Source organism: Poeciliopsis prolifica, unplaced genomic scaffold (assembly GCF_027474105.1).
Source record: "Poeciliopsis prolifica strain line A6 unplaced genomic scaffold, Auburn_PproV2 SCAFFOLD002, whole genome shotgun sequence".
Lineage (NCBI taxonomy): Eukaryota > Metazoa > Chordata > Actinopteri > Cyprinodontiformes > Poeciliidae > Poeciliopsis > Poeciliopsis prolifica.
In genome coordinates, this window is record NW_026562377.1 from 320,001 (window position 1) to 342,500 (window position 22,500).

Sequence of the window (22,500 nt, forward strand, 5' to 3'; positions counted from 1 at the left end):
AGACAGGCCCTGGAGCCTTCATCCACCTGCAGCAAGGACTTACCTGGAGACACAAGACACAGAGGCTGGATGAAGTAGGACAGCCAGGTGGTCACTGATCTGGGCTCTGATTGGTCCTCACTGGTGGATTTGGGTCCCTCACAGTCCAGACCTGGAGCAGTCCGGACCTGGAGCAGTCCGGACCTGGAGCAGTCCGGACCTGGAGCAGTCCGGACCTGGAGCAGTCCGGACCTGGAGCAGTCCGGACCTGGAGCAGTCCGGACCTGGAGCAGTCCGGACCTGGAGCAGTCCAGGGCCCGGCCTCTGAAGGATTCCAGCCCGTGTATTTTCAGGCAGTTCGTTTTTCGTTTATTAAACCAAAATGGGATGACAACTCGGCTCGCTATTTCCAATTTTAGTTTTTTCATTTTTCATTTCAAAGAAAAAAATTGCCTGAAAATACACTGACCGAGTGCTTAGTGTGTCCCGATTGATCACTAGCCCCGCCCCCTTCGCTCCGTGATCTCCGAGGCCACATCCGTGCTGACGAAGGCAGGAATGTGACCGTGTCCACCTAGCAAACTGAAATCAACCTGTTTTTGTTTCTCTGCTGGTCGGGTGAATTCATAAACTGCCAAACGTCTCTGCAGTGAAGAGAACTACCGTTACGATGCAGAGGCACAAATCCGTCATGGAGCCGGTCAGAACTCTCCAGAACCTTTCTCAGGGAACACTCTGGCCTGATCCAAGTCGGTCCGAGTTCTCTGGCTCACCAGAACCGGACCCACACTTCAGTTCCTAATGATCTTACCCAGAGTGACTTCAGGAACCTTGTTGTTCACAGGAAGAACCGTGACGTTCAAGTCGAGAACAGGAAGCGCGCCGTGCAGAGGGACAGGTGGAGGCGGGGCGTCTGCATGGCAGCACTCATCCATCACTCCGGCCTCTCTGTCAGAGATGATGAGGGCGACCGTGTCAAACACCGGCTCGGGTCCGATCTCTGCACCTGAACACAGAGCGGTGTTCTCAGCCAGGTCTAAAGACCCGCAGGCCCTGAACGCAGCACGGACTCACCAGAGTGGACGTAGTAGACGTGTCCCTGCAGCAGGTCCTGCTGGGAGAACTTGTCCGTCTTTACGCCGGCTCTCTGCAGCTCCCCACGGCCAGGACTCCGGGCCAGCATGTAGACCAGCCTGGAGTCGTCGCTGTCCCGGTCCGTGGCCGACAAGAAGTCCGCCGTCACCTGGACCCGACCCCCCTCCATGCAGCTCAGTGATGTCCGCAGGGCCCCACCCAGCCGGGGGGGCTCGTCGTTCATCGGTCGCACCTAAAGAAAAAGCAGGTAGGCGCTTGGATGGCCCAGTAGAACCCAGGTTCAGCTTCGTGAAACTTATAGATCCCAGCAGGTGGAGGGGATGGAAGATCATCCGGAACGTTCCAGAACTCTTCCAGTCTGACCCGTCTATCGGTGCTAATGGATGATGTCCTGCTTACAGACTCACCTGAACTTGTAGCACAACGTCCACGGAGTTCTGACCGTCCGTCACCTTCAGACCCACCTTGTCTTCTCTGGTCTCTGAGTCGTCATGGACGTACCTGACATGGAGGCAGAGAGCTGCTTAGAAAACACAGGCAGGAGCCACAGTCAGAGGGAAGCCTCTCCTCCAGGAGAACGTTCTGGACACAAACGTTTGCTGCTAACGTGACAGGAGGAAACCTTGAGGAGACATCCTGCCAGGCGGCAACGGGCCCTGGGCACCGGGCCCTCGGCACTGGGCCCGGGACACCGGGGCCTGGGCACCGGGCCCCGGGCTCACCACCACCACCACCACCACCAAACAGAGCACAAAGACCTCCTACTCTAGACAACAAGATCTATCTGTGGAAAAACCGTCTGAGCTCACAAAATCCTGGTCCTTCTGCTGCCTGAGTTCCCACCACAACGGGTCAGAACCAAACTAACATTTTCAAGCATCGATAAATAAACTTGAGTCAAAGCTCTGCTGAGCTGGAGGCTGATGATAAACCAAGAAGAAGCAGAGACCTGGATGAAGGTGGATCTCACCTGAGCTGCAGTCCTCTCAGGTCAGAGAGCCTGAACTCGCCTCCCTTCAGCAGAACCCCGCCCTGCAGCTCCAACCAGCCGTGCCGCGCCGTCTTCTGCACCTCCACCCTCAACTCCTCTTCAGGACTGTCCCGGTCCTGGACCAGGAGGTGCTCCTCCGTGACAAAGGTGGCGCCGCCCTCCTCCACTCGCAGCAGGTTGGTGAAGGCCTGAGAGGTGACAGGGTCAACCAGAACATCCAGAGAAACAAGACCTCCATCCACCCGCAGCATCCAGGGCGACCTCTGACCTCAGGTGGAAGGTTGTCCACAGGGGTCACAGTGATATTGAAGAGGAGGCCAGAGACGGTACCGCCGTGCGAGTCACTGACGGAAAACACAAACTGGACAAAGAGCGGGTCAGGCCCAATGTCCTCCATGGGGGGCATGAAGGCCACCTTCATGTGGTTGACGGCATGCTGCAGGGGCAGAAGATGGAGGAGAGTCACTCGAACCCAAAATCTGGTTCTGATCCAACTCGGTCTGCTCTGGAAAGAAAATGGCTCCAACTGGAGAAATTCAACAACTGAGAGAAGAAACTATCAAAGAAAAGATGACGGAAGTGTTGGAAAAAAGAGTGGAACTGTCTGCAAGAACGGAGAACGTATCTGGACTCAGAGGACGCCGGCGCACATACGCAGTGTTAAAACTTAGAGGGATAACTTCACTTGGCTCGCTAATTTTCCTCTGGTTTCCCAGATCCAGGGACTCTGCATATACAGGGGAAGTAATAAAGAAACAACCATTCGACATCAGACTTCAGATACATCTAGAGCTTTATCCAGAGAATTCAATGCATACAGAATGTTACATCAGCATCACACCCAGATCATCAAGAAGTCCAACACATGACAAAACAGAATTACCTGCAACGAGTTGAAAAGGAAAGACAAAAATGCATTTTTGGGAATTCCTCACTCGGGCGCAAACAAAGCAATTCGATCTTCTGCTGTAAAACAGACCTTTTTATGAGGATGTGTATTCCCTTCATTTAAATATATGCATTAGAAGGTGTGTCCTCCCCTTGTGGGACTGTTTAATGTTAATTTTATTATCCTGCTTGAGACCTGCTGAAAAGCCCAAAATATATGGAGAGCACAAAGGTCATTCTCCACCAGAGTCGTCCCGTACCAATCTCCCCCTTTTTACATTCTAGAATTGATGACCTGCAACCTGGCCTGGTGGTTTTCTGTCTCAGTGATTCAACAAGAAACTGATTTCAATTTTAAACAAACTGGCACAAAAATCTATTGCCAAATAATAACTATAAGTTTGGATCTAAAAACTGCAGGGTTGTCTACTTTTAGAAAAGCTCTTTCAGAATACCTGAAATATTTTGGAAGTAAAATAGTTTCCTAACCCTATTGTATTTCAGTAACATAAAATGGTTAGAGACTAACTAATTCCGAACATGCTGTTAATGCTTAAAGGAAATATCTTAATACATTTGATTATACTGGTAGAACTTTTTTTAAAAGTTTTAGTGTTTACTGAACTCTTAAACCAACACCAAAGAATTTACTGATCCTGATAAGAGACAGACTCTCTGTGCTAAAGGGAGTTCAATACAACCGCCGCCTCTCTGAAGACCCTCCTTAGTCATTTATGTGAGTTCAGAGTCAGCAGCTGTCTTAGTTTGGATCTTCATCTAAGTTTACCTAACTTAGAATCCACTCAAAATGTCCATGCTACATTAGATGCATGAACATGAACATTAATAGCATGAACATTGGATGTTCATGCTATTAATGAAATGCACCTTTGTGCATTTCATATGCACAAAGGTTGACTGTCTCTGAAGTTATGCTAACCAAACTTATATTCTCAACAGCAGGAAACATGAAGATGAAAAACCAGAGGAACTACTTTCTCCTGAGCAATCAGGCTCTCCAGCAGCTCAGGGATTTGGCTGCTCAGTAAAACTGTTGCTGCTTGTTACACAAGGCTGCAAACACCAAATACAAATCCAGATAAAGGAAGAAAACAGCAAATACCTTGGAGTTTTGAGTACAAGACACAAAACTGAACTGCTAAATGTGGTACAAAAGCTAAATCATGTGTTAGTAAATGAAAACCTCCCAAAGGACAATGCAGAGATTGCTTTCCAGACAGGCAACATGGAGCAGGAGCTCTGAGGTTCTCTTTAGAAATCGTGTTGACATGCAGAAACAAAGATGAACAGAGGAACATATTTTAATGAGTCGTGTTTATGGAACTCGTGGCTCATCCATAGATGAGTTTAGCACAATGAAAAGTTTACTTTTATTTGTGGAGATTTTCACATTGATTTGCTGAAATATGATGAGATTACTAAAACGACAGAATTCATTAAATAGTGCTTGTTTAGGTTTCTGTCCATTAATATTTAGACCAACATGAAGAACAGAGCATCATGGATTGTTTTCACATTTTTAGTTCAATATGAAAACAAAAAGTGGATTGTTGGTCATGTTTACTATGTTGGATATTAATCAGTTTAATTGAATTATGATCGTTACAGTAAAATCACCTGAAGCTGTGGAAGAAGTGAAAGCAGAATTATGAAACTATAATTGGCCAAATGTTCATGTTGATGATGTTAACCAGTCATAAAATATGTTTTTGGAAATATTTGTAAGACTTTATTATCATTATTGTCCCCTTAAAGCAGAGACACGTTAAGTATTTGACAGGTTCTACTGAAGAGCCAACATGGGCGGACATTAAAGACTTTACCCAGAGTTCATCGCAGAGGCAACTAAAATCAACCAATAAAACATTATTTCTGAAAATCTCCTCATGGACTCTCAACTAACTGCGTCTTTCTGACCGGAGCTGATGGCCTGCTGAAGAGTTACGTACCGGACGCCTTGGAGCGTCTGGTTAGGAAGCGCGCTCCATAGCTTTGGTTGAAATGGAGCCTTTAATTCTAGTCTCCAGTGCATACAAAACAGACAAAATGAAGAGTGTTCAATGTTTCATTAATCCATTTATAGTCTAAACAGAGGAGGCGGCAGTTTATCTGGAGGAAATAAATGATGCTGCAGAAGTTCATTAGAGGTAACATGCGCAGTGCGCTGCAGACCCAAAGCGGACGCAGCTCCGCCGCTGCACACAATTAAACTGAACTCATCCTGCGGTTTCAATAAAAGGAGCCTTCTTTGTTCACATTACCCTCCTGCACCCAGAAGGAGAGCGGCAGACCGAACCTCTGTCAGAGACACGCAAAAAATCATCGACAAGCGCAAACCACACCGTACAGGGTAGAAAGGTCAGAGATCAGCTGATCGCTGTGATCAGACAGATCAACTGATTGATGAACCAGTGCAGACTCTCTGCAGACCAGCAGGTGAAGAGCTGCTAATTAAACTCAAGTCCTTTCATTTCATTTATTAGAAGGTTTTGGGGCCTCAGTGATTTTTGTCACTATGGAGAAAAATTTAGATGAATTTATCTGCTTGATCTGTGATGGGATCTGGGTTCGGTTAAACTAGGTGAAAGAATATGAACTAAAGTGCTTAATGTTAACTAAACTGCAGCTAAATAGCTTATGTTGATATGATTATAATTTGACAGGTAAAAATAACATATCACCAATTTTTTTTAAATGTTGTCGGTCGAAATGAGGGAGCGCTTCCTCTGCCTTAAAGAAAATAAACAAACATCAGAAATAGAACAACTGCCTGATTTGGCTTTTAAAAAGAAAAACAAGTTATAAGGATTTCATCAGGAGCACAACTCAGCAAAAATATGAAATATATAAAAACAAGTTAACATTAATGCTGAGAAAACAAAACAGAATTATTAGTAGGTAGCGCCCCCTGCAGAGGGGTAGGTAGTTGGAATATAGTATGAAAAATAACTGAGAAATTTCCCAATATGTATTAAATATAACAAAACCAGAATGGAAAATAGAGAATTGTTATATTATTGAAGCCTTTAATCAGTAGTTTGATTATATTGGTTCTAACTGAGTAAACAAATTGCCAAAGGTTGGAGAGGGAAACACAATCATACATTCAATAATATTAATATTTAATTAATGTTCTTCAGTCGTAGTTAAAAAGTAAGAAATCCAGAGATTGTAACAATATTGATATCATGAAAGAGATAATTTAGGTCTCAGAAATCTGAGAAAATGCAAGTAAAACAACCGTTGATATTTTAGTTAAGTTGCAAAAAATCTAATCGGTTTATTAATATAGTGGAATATCATGAAGCAACTAACCTGAGTATAAAGAGCTTTTCATTCAAAGGAATACTTTAAAGTTTAAAGATATTGCATATGTATAAATATTGGAAATAATGTGTAGAGCTCTGAACAAACATCTTCCTCCTGGTACAGAAACGATTTAAGCTACGAGACAATAAATATAATCTGAGGTTTGTTAATATCTGAAGACCCGGGTAAAATCTAAACGCGTTTGAGTTCAACTGAAACTGAGTGACGGTTTCAAACGATGGGCTTCGTTAAGAGCATCAAGATGTCAGACGATGAAATGTCCTCTGGATCCTGGCAGGCAGGAAACGGTTTTCCTTCAACTGTTGGTTTGTTTGCTGTTTCCTGGGTTTAATGTTGACAATTTACCAAAATAAAGTGAGAGTTGATTAGGAACAGAGACCCAAATGCTGGTTCTGATGCTGACCCGACCAGGTCGGACCTGAACTAGCAGAACTGAACCACCTCCTCAGGACCGGTTCTGATGAAGACAGATAGAACCGGACCCACTGTGGTGAACCTCCATCATCTAACCTCCTTCTCCCAGCAACATAACGTGGTTCTGATCCGGGGTCTGTGTGTCTCCCACCTGTGTGAAGGACTTGAGACCCGGCACGGTCGGGTCCTTCTTCATGGAGCTGCTGCTGTCTGCGTAGAACAGACGCCCCGCGTCCATCAGTCTGAAAGGAGAGATGGCGCCAAGGTGAGCAGGCCTGGATGAATCCCAACTGATGGACTGGACTTTCACCGGGCTCTGGTTCCGTACCCGGGCTGGAGTGGGCTGGAGCAGGACTGCGTGATGATGTAGGTCAGGTCGGAGTCTGGATTTTCTCTGTCTGAGAAGTTCAGCTGAGACTGCGAGACGTGAACCACCTCAGTCTCCCTGACGACCAGAGACCGGACGGTACCAGGAGCCTCTGCCGGGAGCAGGTCCTTCACCGGAAACACGTGGACCACCACCGTCTGCAGACAGACAGGAAACCTGAGAGGACAGGAACCTGAGAGAGGACAGGAACCTGAGAGGACAGGAAACCTGAGAGGACAGGAAACCTGAGAGGACAGGAACCTGAGAGGACAGGAAACCTGAGAGAGGACAGGAACCTGAGAGAGGACAGGAACCTGAGAGAGGACAGAAACCTGAGAGGACAGGAACCTGAGAGAGGACAGGAACCTGAGAGGACAGGAAACCTGAGAGGACAGGAAACCTGAGAGGACAGGAACCTGAGAGAGGACAGAAACCTGAGAGAGGACAGAAACCTGAGAGGACAGGAAACCTGAGAGGACAGGAACCTGAGAGGACAGGAAACCTGAGAGAGGACAGGAACCTGAGAGAGGACAGGAACCTGAGAGAGGACAGAAACCTGAGAGGACAGGAAACCTGAGAGGACAGGAACCTGAGAGGACAGAAACCTGAGAGGACAGGAACCTGAGAGGACAGAAACCTCAGAGGACAGGAACCTGAGAGAGGACATAAACCTGAGAGGACAGGAACCTGAGAGGACAGGAACCTCAGAGGACAGGAAACTTGAGAGGACAGGAAACCTGAGAGGACAGAAACCTGAGAGGACAGGAAACCTGAGAGGACAGAAACCTGAGAGGACAGGAACCTGAGAGAGGACATAAACCTGAGAGGACAGAAACCTGAGAGGACAGGAAACCTGAGAGGACAGGAACCTGAGAGGACAGGAACCTGAGAGAGGACAGGAAACCTGAGAGAGGACAGGAACCTGAGAGGACAGGAAACCTGAGAGAGGACAGGAACCTGAGAGAGGACAGGAACCTGAGAGAGGACAGGAACCTCAGAGGACAGAAACCTGAGAGGACAGGAACCTGAGAGGACAGGAAACCTGAGAGGACAGGAAACCTGAGAGGACAGGAACCTGAGAGGACAGGAAACCTGAGAGAGGACAGAAACCTGAGAGAGGACAGAAACCTGAGAGGACAGGAACCTGAGAGAGGACATAAACCTGAGAGGACAGGAACCTGAGAGGACAGGAACCTCAGAGGACAGGAAACCTGAGAGGACAGGAAACCTGAGAGGACAGAAACCTGAGAGGACAGAAACCTGAGAGGACAGGAACCTGAGAGGACAGAAACCTCAGAGGACAGGAAACCTGAGAGGACAGGAAACCTGAGAGGACAGGAACCTGAGAGAGGACAGAAACCTCAGAGGACAGGAACCTGAGAGAGGACATAAACCTGAGAGGACAGGAAACCTGAGAGGACAGGAACCTCAGAGGACAGGAAACCTGAGAGGACAGAAAACCTGAGAGGACAGGAAACCTGAGAGGACAGAAACCTGAGAGGACAGGAAACCTGAGAGGACAGAAACCTGAGAGGACAGGAAACCTGAGAGGACAGGAAACCTGAGAGAGGACAGAAACCTGAGAGGACAGGAAACCTGAGAGGACAGAAACCTGAGAGGACAGAAACCTGAGAGAGGACAGGAACCTGAGAGAGGACAGAAACCTGAGAGGACAGAAACCTGAGAGGACAGGAACCTGAGAGGACAGAAACCTCAGAGGACAGGAACCTGAGAGAGGACATAAACCTGAGAGGACAGGAAACCTGAGAGGACAGGAAACTTGAGAGGACAGGAAACCTGAGAGGACAGGAAACCTGAGAGGACAGAAACCTGAGAGGACAGGAAACCTGAGAGGACAGAAACCTGAGAGGACAGGAAACCTGAGAGAGGACAGAAACCTGAGAGGACACTCCAGATTTCTGTCAGACTCACGTATGTCTGTGACAGATTGGGCGGCTGGTGGCTGTCGGAGAGCAACATGTCAAAGGAGTCCTCAAAGGTCTCGTCTCCCGAGTGCTGGTAGTAGATCTGTCCCTCAATCAGGTCTCTCTGCAGGAAGCTGTCCACAGAGACGCCTGCAGAACAGAAACCAGAGTCGCTTTAACAAACTGCAGGACATGAAGCTGGACGGTTTCTAAACCAGGTACTACTACACCGCCGCTTTTAGATGCATCCCTTCTCTAACATTCCTGGACCAAATCAATGTCTTGCTCCCTGGCCTTTGCATAGCTGACTGACTGCTGGAGGAGGATTCATCCATTGGACTCAGGTGTCCAATGGATGAATCCTCCATGTTGGAGCAGGGATGCATCTAAAAGCTCCAGAATGCTGCATCTCGAGGACCAGACTTCACCACACCTGATCTAAATGGCTGGAAGACTTTGAGTCTCCAGATACTCTCACCTGGTAGAGTGAGGGCCGTCGTCGTCCCTCTACCTCAGTCAGGTTCACCTGGGTCTCACCTGTCTGGTGGGTGGAGCTCTTCCTGACCAGCCGGCCCGCGCGAGGGCCGCTCACCATCTGATACAGGATGAGATCGTCGCTGGAGTCCGTGTCGGTGGCCAGCAGCAGGTACTCCTGCAGTCGCACGGCGCCACCTTCTGGCACCTCCAGCGCCACATTGTTGATGAGGAAGGGCGGGGAGTCGTCCTTCGGCAGGATGTTTATGGGGAACTTGTGGCGGATGCTGTGGTGGCCGTCGCTAATGCGGAAGATGATGTGGTCACTGGTGGAGTCGCTGTCGGAGTGATGGTAGATGACCACGCCCTCCTTCAGGTCCCGCACCTGGAACATGAAGGCCTTCACACCTGGAGGCAGCAGAAATCACACGATCAGGGTCAGCTTTGTTTTCAGCACAGCAGGAGGAAGAGCAGATAGGCGGGGCTTCAGATGATGGGCGGGGCTTCAGGTAATGGGCGGGGCTTCAGATGATGGGCGGGGCTTCAGGTGATGGGCGGGGCTTCAGGTGATGGGCGGGGCTTCAGGTGATAACCAGCATCCATTAGATCTACCAACATCTGTTTCAAAATTCAATATCCATCGTCTCTTCCCAGTGACCCGGCTCACCTGGTTCACCCTGGTTTACTCAGGTTTACTATTATTATTATTATTGTCATTTCCACTTCAAATGTTACTGTAAATACTATTACTGAGAGTAAATAGTATTATTACTACTGTCATTATTATTATTATTGCTTTCAGAAACTGCATCTGCTGAAGGTTTTCATTTGACTTCTGCTTTTCTTGTAACTGCTCTATAAAAGCTCGAAGCTGATTGGTCGGTTTGGATCACAGTTAGAGTCCAGTGTGAAGTACCCAACATTGGGTTCACCTCTTTGAGGAGCAATGTTTGACCCTTCTGGCCCCTCGCTGACCTCTGGAGTCAGCCGGCCTCCTGCGGTGGCAACAAAAAGTATTCAGCCCCTTGTATGTTTTTACCCAGAATGCCCTGCGCTGCAGTCCACTTCCTGCTTTTGGAGCGGTCTCTGGTTCACTTGCCATTCACACATGCACTCAAACCAAACCAGAGATCACATGACCTGAGCCCAGACTGAGGTTTAGAGGACCAGAGGTCAGAGGTCAATTAGCATTCACATGTCACCGACCGAACCGGAGTGTCTCAGCAGACAGGCTGGAGTCGAAGCGGACTGAACAACGCTGTCACAGCAGCTAGGAATCCCATGAACCAGTGATTGGACCGTCCAGAACCAGAACCAGGCAACTACAACACTCAGCTGATATCTGTCCAGTGGTGGGACGACCAGCGCCACTTGACTGGACCTCTGCTGAGTGAGGTCAGTCCCTTTAAAGGCGCTGAATACTTCGACAACCACTTTTAAATGCTAATTTTTTTTCCATTATTTGTAAGAAATCAGTTTTCATTTCGTCATTTTTAAAATAAAAAGCCAAATTTTGTTGATCCTAATTAGTTTCTAAAGTAAGACACCCAGAGGGTTGAAAACTTTTTACAGACGTTGGTTGGAGCCACATCTGCAGCAGTTGATAAGTTCTGCTGAGGTGCTGCTGCAGTGAAACCCGTTTGGGTCGGCGCTCCGCCTCCTGCTGCTCTCAACATGAGAAACTTGTTTGTCCTACATGAAGGAAGCGTCTCCATCTGTCAGACGCCACCGGCCAACATGGACCGCTTCCAGTCACAACTCCACACTTTGATTCAATTACCGTCCCGGCGCCGCCCAACTGGACCGCGCCTTTCAGTTGGCGCCTGAAGGCACGCGAGCGAGGAGCCGGGCCAACGCGTGGCGTCCTTCCCGAGGACGGGGACTTCCTGCCGAGGACGGGGACTTCCTGCCGTCCTCTGCCAGGCGGACAGAAGGCCAAGGTCAGCAGACAGCTTGAGGGACGCGCTGGCCCGACCTGGACCTCGTTAGCGAGAGGACCGGGGGAACCGGGCTGCCGTACGGGACCGGGTCCACCAGACACAGACTGCTCAGTAATTGGGCCCAAAGGTGGTTCTGGGCAGCAGGCCCAATCCGGCAGAGACGGGACGGGCCGCAGAGACCGAGAGGCAGGCAGCCGGCCATTTGACTGGAGGCGCTGACTGGACCGCCTGCCAACCGGACCGGGCCGAACCAGGGATCTGTGGTTGGTCTGCTCCTCAGAGACTCAACATCTCCTCCTGGATTCGTCTGCAGCTCCAACAGAACCAACAGAACCAACAGAACCAACAGAACCCTGGTTTCCAGCGCTGGGCAGCGGAGGAAGAGGATTCTGCTGCAACCCGCAAAACCGTCCGGGTTCTACATCCCAATCTGGACCAGACATTGTTTTATCTCCGGCCTCCAGCAGAACGACGACACGCACCAACTGGACCAGAACCAGAACCGGTTCTCTGTATATGGGCTGACAGCAGCATATGTCTCGTCTCCCTGCATGTGTTTCCTAATCAGGTGTAAAATCGGCCAAGGCCACTTTGCCCACGGCGACCTCTAACCCCGCCCCTAACCTCCCAGCCCGCTGCCGCCGTTCGGATGGAGCAGCAGATTGGAGGCGCTGACGGCTTTCATGGCGCCGTGCACATGGAGCAGCTGCCTCTCACACACACACACACAGAAACACACACACAGAAACACACACACACAGAAACACACACACACACACGCACACAGAAACACACACACACACAGAAACACACACACACACAGAAACACACACACACACACAGAAACACACACACACACAGAAACACACACACGCACACAAAACACACACACACACAGAAACACACACACACACAGAAACACACACACACAGAAACACACACACACACGCACACAGAAACACACACACGCACACAGAAACACACACACAGAAACACACACACACAGAAACACACACACACACAGAAACACACACACGCACACAGAAACACACACACACACAGAAACACACACACACACACAGAAACACACACACACAGAAACACACACACACACACACAGAAACACACACACACACACAGAAACACACACACAGAAACACACACACACACACAGAAACACACACACACACACAGAAACACACACACACAGAAACACGCACAAAAATACACACACACACAAACATGCAGAAACACACACGTACTTGTTTGCTGTCTTTGTGGGGACTTGCTATTGACTTCCATTCATTTCTAACCAAAACTCATTTCACACTGTAGTCCTACCAGTGTTAAAACCAACATCAGGTCACTGAATCAGTTTTCAAACCTGTGACCCAGTGTGACCTTTGACCTCTCCTGAGACAGAGACCCCGATCCAAGCCCGTGGGTTTCTGACCAGATTCTGATGGGGCTTAATCCGATCAGAATCAGAATCCGGGTTGCTGCAGTTTTCCGGCTGCGTCCATCTAACCTGCTGAGATGTTAAAGGAGTTCTGGTTCTGATGTCTGGACTGAGATCAGACTGTGATTCTGGGTCAGAACGGTTTACATTCAAATTTCGTATCTAGAAGGAAAAGCATAATAACAATGGAGGAAGGGGCTCTTCCCAGGGACCTGTCTACTTGACCTCTGACCCCTCACCTCTGACGCTGAGGCGCCCATGCGCCGGTCCGTCCACAGCCACCAGGTGAACGGCGTTGATGTTGTCCTTGTCCACGACCTGCAGCTCCTCCCAGGTGATTGGTCGGGACTGACCCTCCAGCAGGTCCAGACCTGAGGCGTTCAATGGCCGTCAGAAATCTTAGCCTGTGTTTATTGATGCTGGCAGTAAAAAGCAAATGTACCCATGTTCCAGGAGACTCTAGGTGCGTTTGTTTCTGACATCCTGATGGACAGGTGGACCAGGATGGACGGGCTGCTCGTAAAGAACCCGTCTATTGCCTGGAACTCCACCTGAAGAGGACACAGAGGTCTGATCCGGTTCTACCGGGTCAAAACCAGAGTCCTGTTGACTGACCAATGCTGTCTGGATCTGGACGGTACCTGCAGGCTCCGGCGGAGGCTTTGGCTGCTGTTGGGGGGCTGGTAGGCAACCTTCATGTCATGCAGGTCCAACCAGGTGAAAGAGCCAACCGGCCTGGTGTGGTCCTCCAGGTGTGTGATGTACCCCTCTGCAGGGGGCGCCGTGACGTTAAACACCAGCCGGTCCTGCGGCGTCTCAGGGTCGCTGGCGTCCAGCGTGGCGGTGCTGAGCGGGGTGAGGATGAACTGGTCCACCTCCAGGATGGAAGAGGCCATGAAGCCAGGATTGGGGGGCTGGTTCTGCACCGCGCCTTGAATCAGAACCGGCAGCCACAGCGCCTGTGACTGAGAGAAGCAGAAAGAGAAGCCATGTTAGAATGAACACGACATCCAGAAGTGATGCATGGATGGGACTGTATGTGTCAGGAGGGATGGGAACACACATGGTGCTGTGTCGGGTATTGATGGAAAAATGTTTAAATCCTTTAGCTGGGTTGGCGCTGCCAATAAACACGCCATCACCATCCGACCGGGAACATGCCACATCACCACCACATTCCCCGCCGAATCGCCTGCTTCCTGTCGTACCTCCAGCAGCTTCCGAGTTGCCTGCTCCCTCAGCTCCACCCGGATTGGGATGTAGTCTGTGTCAGGGGACGGTGGACTCAGGTGTTGGTACCTCAGACCGGAGCTCAGAAAGTTCTGGCAGCTAGTTTTAAGGAACTGGACCTCGGTGGTGTGGTAGAGACACGGTTTATTTCCAGGACAGACTTCCTCCACCTGCCGGCCTGGAGGAGAGGAGATTGTTCTGTTGGGCTCAGAAGAAAACCAGATGAAGGTCATAGCTCAGGTCTGATCAGGTGTTCTGAACCTCTCCGGAGACCTGAGTTGTCCTGGTTGACCAGCCGGCCGATCGTTGGGAACTTGGTTTCTGCGGTCATCAGCCTGACGGTGCAGACCAGGTCCTCTTGGGTACTGATGTTCAGCACGGTGCTGTTGAGGACGTTGGACAATCCAAAGAACCGAGGAACCACCAAAGGACTGCTGCCCAACTCCAGCACACTGGACCCTCCATCCACCACCTTGACCCTGAGCACCACTGTCTCCACCTGCATGTGTGAAGCTGAGAACCTGAGGAAGAAAACCTTACAGTCTGGGTTCTGGTACCACAAACAGATAAAAAGCAACGTGGTCCAACAAGACCTGAGAAGAAGCATGGGAAAATTCTGGTTCTATTGGGTGTGGCCCGTCTCGGTGTGTGTTCCTACCGATACACTCGGAGCATCACTGAATCCTCGTCCAGCAGAGGACTCCCATTGTGAACGTATCTGACCTCATCCTTCAGGAATCTACAGTCAAACATCTGTGGAGCAAAAACCCAGTAAGTCCACAGGCCCAGTCACCTGACCTGCTACGGTCACTCTCACCTGTGGAGTCAACTTCCCCACCCATTGGGTCACTGGCTCGTTCAGTACCACCTCTACCTTGCAGTCGGAGCTTGGATCCACTCGGATCTCCAGGTCCGACTCTGTGATGGACACCGAGCGACCTCGGAGGACCTGCACCCCAGGGTTCACCTTCACCATGAAGCGGGAGCTGCTAGCCGAAACCAGGAGGAGCAACAGGACCAGCACTGCTCCGACGGAGGTCATTATGGGTCTGAAGCCAGGAGGAAAACATGAGGAAACATCTCGGTTCTGATTCATTCACAAACCCCATGACTCGGAGGAAACACGAGCCATGGAGTGGGACAAGAGGAACAACTGGGGCAAAGCGAGTCACGGCTACAGCTGCTGGGACAGAACACTGACCTGGATGTTCAACACAGTTGCATGTTTTAGCTAAATCCAGCCTGACCTTTGACCTGTGAGTCTTATGGATCCTGAGTTACTTCTGTATAATGGGTAGATCCCCGAGGCTCTGATTGGCCTGTCTGACCCAGCAGGCAAGTTAATTCAGATCAGCTTTACAGAAATATTCCCAACAAAATCTGATACCAACCCTTATCAAGAGAGATGATACCATGGATCATCATGGTACCACCTCTGACCAGCAGCCTGGCTGCAGGGTCTGCAGAACTGATCTCAGCTGGAGTCCTTCTGGATCGTCTTTATATCCGCGTTCATCACATACGTTCTGCCGTTTGATCAAACCGTCTTCTGCTCTTCACAGTAATGCTGCATTCAGTCATCTGTGCTCAGGGAGTTAACATTTTACCTCCTGACGGCATGTTTCGATAATCTAGCTGATCTGAGGTCAGTTTGCAGTGACCCAGATCAACCAGCGAAGCTCAAAGACTCGGTCTGACGGTTTCAGATTCAAAGAACCAGGAGAAGATCAAGTTTGAGAAAAAACCTAAACAAACCTGAAGCTACTGCTGTTGTTCTCCTCCGCCTCTTCAGAATGAAGCAGAGATCTTCAGCAGCTCCACGGCTCGCTGCGACCTCCACACATCTGGTTTCAGCACGTCGAGGCAGAGAAAGGAGAGCTGTGGCCAAGAGAGGCAGGGAGGGGGCAGGAAGTTTCACAACCTCGTCTCTCCGTCGGCCTGGGAGGCAAAGTAATGACTCGGGTCCCTGAGAGGGACGAGTCCTGACCTGCACTGAGACAGAGTCGCCCTCATCTGGCAGCTGAACTACCAGAAAACTACAGCAGCAAATATACTGGACCAGAAAACTACTGCAGCAAATATACTGGACCAGAAAACTACTGCAGCAAATATACTGGACCAGAAAACTACAGCAGCAAATATACTGGACCAGAAAACTACTGCAGCAAATATACTGGACCAGAAAACTACAGCAGCAAATATACTGGACCAGAAAACTACTGCAGCAAATATACTGGACCAGAAAACTACTGCAGCAAATATACTGGACCAGAAAACTACAGCAGCAAATATACTGGACCAGAAAACTACAGCAGCAAATATACTGGACCAGAAAACTACTGCAGCAAATATACTGGACCAGAAAACTACTGCAGCAAATATACTGGACCAGAAAACTACTGCAGCAAATATACTTGCAGGGGCGGATCTAGAAAAATATCTATGGGGTGGGAAGGATTTTTCAGAGGTGGCAGCATATGCCATATATATATATATATATATATATGCCATATATATATATATATATATGGCATATATATATATATATATATATATATATATATATATATATATATATATATATATATATATATATATATATATATATATTAGTTTGACGTTTTTTACACAATGATTCAGCTGAAAGTCGGTTTTGTTGAGAAATTCAGACAATTTTATCTGACAAAACCGACAAAACACACCAGAACCTGCATCGTCTAAACACTCCTAAATTATTAATCATAGTTATAAATAATTACATAAAGCAAACATGGATATATATATATATATATATATATATATATATATATATATATATATATATATATATATATATATATATATATATATATAAAAATGAGCTTCATGCAGCACTGAGGATTAAATATAATTTCTTAATTTAGTATCGTTAATTATTTTTCTGTCTTTCTTTGTGCTGCTAATCGATATGTTTTGCTGGATTGGACAGGCCTGTTAGTCGCTATGTGATGCTTTGTGTCCAGAAAACCATTTATTGTGTTCCAATGCAGAATGAGCAGAAATCTGTGACATTAGTAGCGCCATCATAAGATATATATGAAATGCGCCTTAAAATAAAGCTGAAAAATCTGGTACAAAAGTCTCCTTGACACAAATCTAGAAGTCTGGTTTCTGTTAGTTCTGTCAAGAAAGGGTGAATTTCTCTTCTGTTGGTCAATCATTTTATTTGAAATATGCTGCAGGAGCCATAGTTTGATGGCTGTTATAAATATCACCAAGTTTTACGACCAGAGGGAATTATGCAGGGCTGCAATAACACAATAAAACTGATAAACAGGTGGAGAACAAAACGAGACAAAACCATTTCTATTCTGCTTTTTCTCACTCTGTGTCGGCTCTACCCTACACAACCGACAGCCAACAGCTCAACGAGCCGATAGAGCAGAGATTACGTTCAGGGAAAAACGCCAAAAACACCAAAACAGGACATCCAGGCCGCTACGATGTCGTCAGGTCGATGTCTATATTCTGATTATTCATAATTTTCAGCTGAACACAGCGGTGGATGATTAGCTGATTTCAACAGCTGCTCCCCTGATGACTGGGTGAGCAGGTTGTCCTGTTTAATGCTAAATATGCAGCATGTTCAGGTTAGCAGAGTCAATAGCAGACTAGCAACAGTTAGCCAACCCTACCATAACTAGAGTCAATAGAAGGTTAGCAACAGTTAGCCTACCATAACTAGAGTCAATAGCAGGCTAGTAAGAGTTAACCTACAATAACTAGAGTCAATAGAAGGTTAGCAACAGTTAGCCTACCATAACTAGAGTCAGTTAGCCTACCATAACTAGAGTCAATAGCAGGCTAGTAAGAGTTAACCTACAATAACTAGAGTCAATAGAAGGTTAGCAACAGTTAGCCTACCATAACTAGAGTCAATAGCAGGCTAGTAAGAGTTAGCCTACCATAACTAGAGTCAATAGAAGGTTAGCAACAGTTAGCCTACCATAACTAGAGTCAATAGAAGGTTAGCAACAGTTAGCCTACCATAACTAGAGTCAATAGCAGGCTAGTAAGAGTTAACCTACAATAACTAGAGTCAATAGAAGGTTAGCAACAGTTAGCCTACCATAACTAGAGTCAATAGCAGGCTAGTAAGAGTTAACCTACAATAACTAGAGTCAATAGCAGGCTGGTAAGAGTTAGCCAACCCTACCATAACTAGAGTCAATAGAAGGTTAGCAACAGTTAGCCTACCATAACTAGAGTCAATAGCAGGCTAGTAAGAGTTAACCTACAATAACTAGAGTCAATAGCAGACTAGCAACAGTTAGCCAACCCTACCATAACTAGAGTCAATAGAAGGTTAGCAACAGTTAGCCTACCATAACTAGAGTCAATAGCAGGCTAGTAAGAGTTAGCCTACAATAACTAGAGTCAATAGCAGGCTAGCAACAGTTAGCCAACCCTACCATAACTAGAGTCAATAGAAGGTTAGCAACAGTTAGCCTACCATAACTAGAGTCAATAGCAGGCTCGTAAGAGTTAGCCTACAATAACTAGAGTCAATAGCAGGCTAGTAAGAGTTAGCCTACCATAACTAGAGTCAATAGCAGGCTAGCAACAGTTAGCCAACCCTACCGTAACTAGAGTCAATAGGTTAGCAACAGTTAGCCTACCATAACTAGAGTCAATAGAAGGTTAGCAACAGTTAGCCTACCATAACTAGAGTCAATAGCAGGCTAATAAGAGTTAGCCTACAATAACTAGAGTCAATAGCAGGCTGGTAAGAGTTAGCCTACCATAACTAGAGTCAATAGAAGGTTAGCAACAGTTAGCCTACCATAACTAGAGTCAATAGCAGGCTAGTGACAGTTAGCCTAGATTAACTAACTCACTGCTCACTTTTTCAATACATTAAAACTTTTTCCTCACCTGTTAAATGTGAAACCTTTGAGCCTCGTTATCTGTGGCTGTTTTAGGGTTGAAGTAACGCTTAACATTGTGTCCTTTTTCAGATTCTTTGCGTGATTGTGCTATTTTCCTGACCAATGGACAGCAATAAGTCTCTAATGTCCAGAATAGCAACAAGTATCCACATCTGTCCTTCCAGTTTCTCTCTTCCCGCCACTCAGCAGCTGGTGTCAGGGGACGTTGTGTTGCTTTCAATGTTGTTGGAAAAATGAGATTCATGCGCTTGATGTCCAATTTGCCATAACTATTTATTGAATTCATTGTTGATCGACTGGCTCTCAGTTGGCCAGTCGATCCGCCTGTAGGCTCTGAACCAGAAAAATACTGCAGCAAATATAGGAAATAAAAAGATAGACTAGGAAATATCTGGACTCCAGAGGAAAAAAACACAGAACAAGAAATGAGAATGTCTGAAACGAGAGTTCTGTTCCAGGAAATATCCCATCCCAGACAGTCATCAAACCGTGTTGAGAAAACAGTGGACTCCAGGGAATAGACTGCGCTCAGATCAGCAACGGCTGATCTGGGTTCTGAAAGGACCAAGAACCGGACCTCTCCTTGTTCAATGTCTGGTTCTTCTCCAGTCCAGGCCTGGAATGTGAAACCAAACATGGAGGCGTTTGGACCTTCCCTCATCCGTCTTCTCCGCTCTGTTGTTCTCATCAGAAGACAGAATGCTCTCCCAGCGCGCAGCAGCCCGGTTTCTGACCCGTTTAATGGAAGAACCAGCAGCAGGAAGCGGTAAATCAGAGTTCCGACTCCATTTAATGGGTTGTTCCTGTTCAGTCAGAGCAGCTGAACAGAACCAGAACCGCCTCCTAACAGCGGACTCAGCCAGGTTACCGGGCCTGGTCTACTACAGAACCCCAGCTGGTTCTGGTCCAGAGGTCAGCTGGTTTATCACCTCCCAGTTTGACCAGTTCACTGCAGACCAGTCAGGGAACTGACACGTCCTGCTCTTTCACTGAAGCGGGTTTGGTACCGTTCGGGCCCCCAGATGGCCGTTCTCTCTGCGGTCCTGGACGGAGCCCGGTTGTCTGTCAGACGGATTTACGCTGATTGGATCTTGGCTGCCAGGAACGGCGCCGCTGCCTGATCCGTTCTGACTGCTACCCTTTTGCCGTGGCGGCTTCAGAGCTCGCCACGGCGTTTGGCCCCCTGCCCACCGCTCCGGGGCCCCGGGGCCCCTGTCAGCCTGACGTTGTGACTCCTCTGCTGTTTGAAATTAATTTTCTTCCTCACTGACCCAGAATGAAGTCCTGGAAGCGGCGGCGGGATGTTCTGCTACTTTGTTGATGCTCAGTTTGGGAAGTTCCGCTGGCCGAATCTGCAAGATCCCAACAGAACCGTCCGCCCCAGCAGGAGGGCCCGTTGCCCCCAGAGGGCCCGTTTCCAGGTGAGCAGCCTCCAGTCGGACCGCAGGGGTTCTGTGTTGGCAGCGGAACCCGCGCAGCGGGTCGCTGCCAGCCTCATGGCTCGGATTCAGCCGGATGGCACCGGCCCACGGAGCGCCGCTGATCCGGAGAGCCCAGCTCTTCATCACTGGGGAAACATCATCATCATTTGGCTGTGAGGAAACAATCAGAACCAGAACCACCAATTCAGACCAGGAGGAAATGATCCAAAAGCTCCAGATCAGTCGTGTTCTGATTTCTACGCTCTGCTGTCTGGTTCCGGGGAAATTTCCTGCATTTATATTCAGACCCAAACTAGTTCCCAGCTGGTTCGGTTTGAGCCCAACCTGTCTGACTCCTGGTGAATCAGAAGGTCAGAACCAGACTGAGAGTCAGAACCCGTCCATGAAGTTCTAGGTTGTAATCTGACTCGATTCCGTTGGAACCAGTAGCTCTGTGGACTGTTGTCCTCTCAGGCCATTAAACCCATTCAGCTCCTATACTGGTGACCTGTGGAGGTTCCCAGTGGGAAGCTGTCGGTTCTGATCCGTCACCTCCACTGACTGATGGACTGACAAGAAAGCAGCTCCTGAGGAGGACTGGTGTGTGTGTGTGTGTGTGTGTGTGTGTGTGTGTGTGTGTGTGTGTGTGTGTGTGTGTGTGTGTGTGTGTGTGTGTGTGTGTGTGTGTGTGTGTGTGAGGAAAGAGCAGCTCATCCTCAGATTATGCAAATGAAGTTTTGTTTTGATGCAGAATGAGCCGGACTGGCTGCTAATGTCTCTGGAGTCGTGAAAGGGCGAGACTTCCTGGGAGAAATACCGGGGGGGCGGGGAGGGGTCCGGTCAGAGGGGGGGTCTGGGTAATCAGTGGGGGTTGGGGGGGGCTGCTCCCCCAGCGTTATACATTATCATATTTCCACGTAATTAGTTGGGTTTTCCACATGAAATGAGGAAGCGGCTAGACGGTGCATTCACTGCCGCGGGAAAAGCCGACTTTGCCTTTTCTGCTGCTCCACCACAGAGACGACCTTTGACCTTTGCATTCACTTCATCTTCCACAGCCATCAAGTTGAAGACTGCATGGGTCTGATCAGTCGACAGGTCAGATCGACAGGAACCTCCAGGAGTCCTGAAGGGTCACCAGGAGTCCTGAAGGGTCACCAGGAGTCCTGAAGGGTCACCAGGAGTCCTGAAGGGTCACCAGGAGTCCTGAAGGGTCACCAGGAGTCCTGAAGGGTCACCAGGAGTTTTGAGGAATTCTGAAAAGTTGAGTGATACTCAGGAGTCTTAGGGATCTGGAAGGGCCCTAATTAGCCTTGTGGGGCTCTGAGGGTTCGGATTCGGGTTCGGCTGTCTGGTCACAGGAAGGTAAAGCAGAGCAGAAGAATCAGATGCAAACATGAAGCCTCCTGTGGCAGAGTTCAGATCTCCAGTCGGGTAAACTACTCAGAACCTTTCCCAAACTTTCCAGGCCCATCAGAACCAGTTGAATGTTCATTCTGCTGCATCCAAGGGAAACCGAGACAACATTTCCAGGAAGAAAGGAAACAACCCTAGATGAGAGAAACCCAGGAGTCTCGGTTCTGGAGACTCCTGGGTTCTGGAGGGTCCAGATTATTTCATCTCCTGATTTGCTTTCCGGACTCCAGTCCAGTTTGCTCTCCGTAGTTCCAGAGCAAACTACGGAGTAGTTCCAGTTTGCTCTGGAACTACGGAGAGCAAACTGGACCTGAAGCAGCTGGTTTCTGCAGTACCAAGCAGGGATTGCATTTAATGATCTGTACTGGTCGGTAAACTGGTCCAGAACGTCTCTGAACGTTAAAGATTCAAATCAGAGGCAATAAAACCCACTGAGTCCCAGAACCGACCCGTCTCATTCCATGCAGCTGTCCTCCAACTCCTCTTCAAAACTTCTCTGAAGTCTTTGACCCTGTTCACCAGCCGTCCCCGGGGTCCTGCTGCAGAAAGTCACCTGTCACCATGGGAACCGGAGGCCGCGTGGGCCGAGGCGAACCCGGGACCGGAGGCCAGGGTGGCGTGC

The 22,500-nt window shown here is 48.5% G+C and overlaps 1 protein-coding gene across 5 annotated transcripts in view; it reads right to left on the reverse strand.

Annotated features, from left to right (window-relative positions):
• Positions 1-22,500, reverse strand: part of frem1b (Fras1 related extracellular matrix 1b) — a 52,818-nt gene that overhangs the window by 22,943 nt on the left and 7,375 nt on the right. The window contains exons 1-19 of one of the 5 annotated variants that reach the window (XM_055060992.1): positions 19,028-19,465; positions 15,869-15,991; positions 14,931-15,162; positions 14,772-14,866; positions 14,375-14,634; positions 14,092-14,291; positions 13,525-13,848; positions 13,326-13,434; positions 13,123-13,254; positions 9,548-9,892; positions 9,018-9,160; positions 7,047-7,243; positions 6,870-6,960; positions 2,334-2,501; positions 2,045-2,253; positions 1,482-1,575; positions 1,054-1,306; positions 791-985; positions 1-43 (exon numbers count right to left, since the gene is read on the reverse strand). The exon at positions 1-43 is cut by the window's left edge and continues 146 nt beyond it. In XM_055060992.1, coding sequence (XP_054916967.1) covers positions 1-43; positions 791-985; positions 1,054-1,306; positions 1,482-1,575; positions 2,045-2,253; positions 2,334-2,501; positions 6,870-6,960; positions 7,047-7,243; positions 9,018-9,160; positions 9,548-9,892; positions 13,123-13,254; positions 13,326-13,434; positions 13,525-13,848; positions 14,092-14,291; positions 14,375-14,634; positions 14,772-14,866; positions 14,931-15,155 — 3,083 coding nt within the window. In that variant the 5' untranslated portion in view covers positions 15,156-15,162; positions 15,869-15,991; positions 19,028-19,465. Of the gene's footprint in view, positions 44-790; positions 986-1,053; positions 1,307-1,481; positions 1,576-2,044; positions 2,254-2,333; positions 2,502-6,869; positions 6,961-7,046; positions 7,244-9,017; positions 9,161-9,547; positions 9,893-13,122; positions 13,255-13,325; positions 13,435-13,524; positions 13,849-13,946; positions 14,028-14,091; positions 14,292-14,374; positions 14,635-14,771; positions 14,867-14,930; positions 15,163-15,868; positions 16,549-19,027; positions 19,466-22,500 lie in introns of those variants that run through there. The other 4 variants (XM_055060983.1, XM_055060999.1, XM_055061005.1 and 1 more) reach the window with 4 other exon arrangements.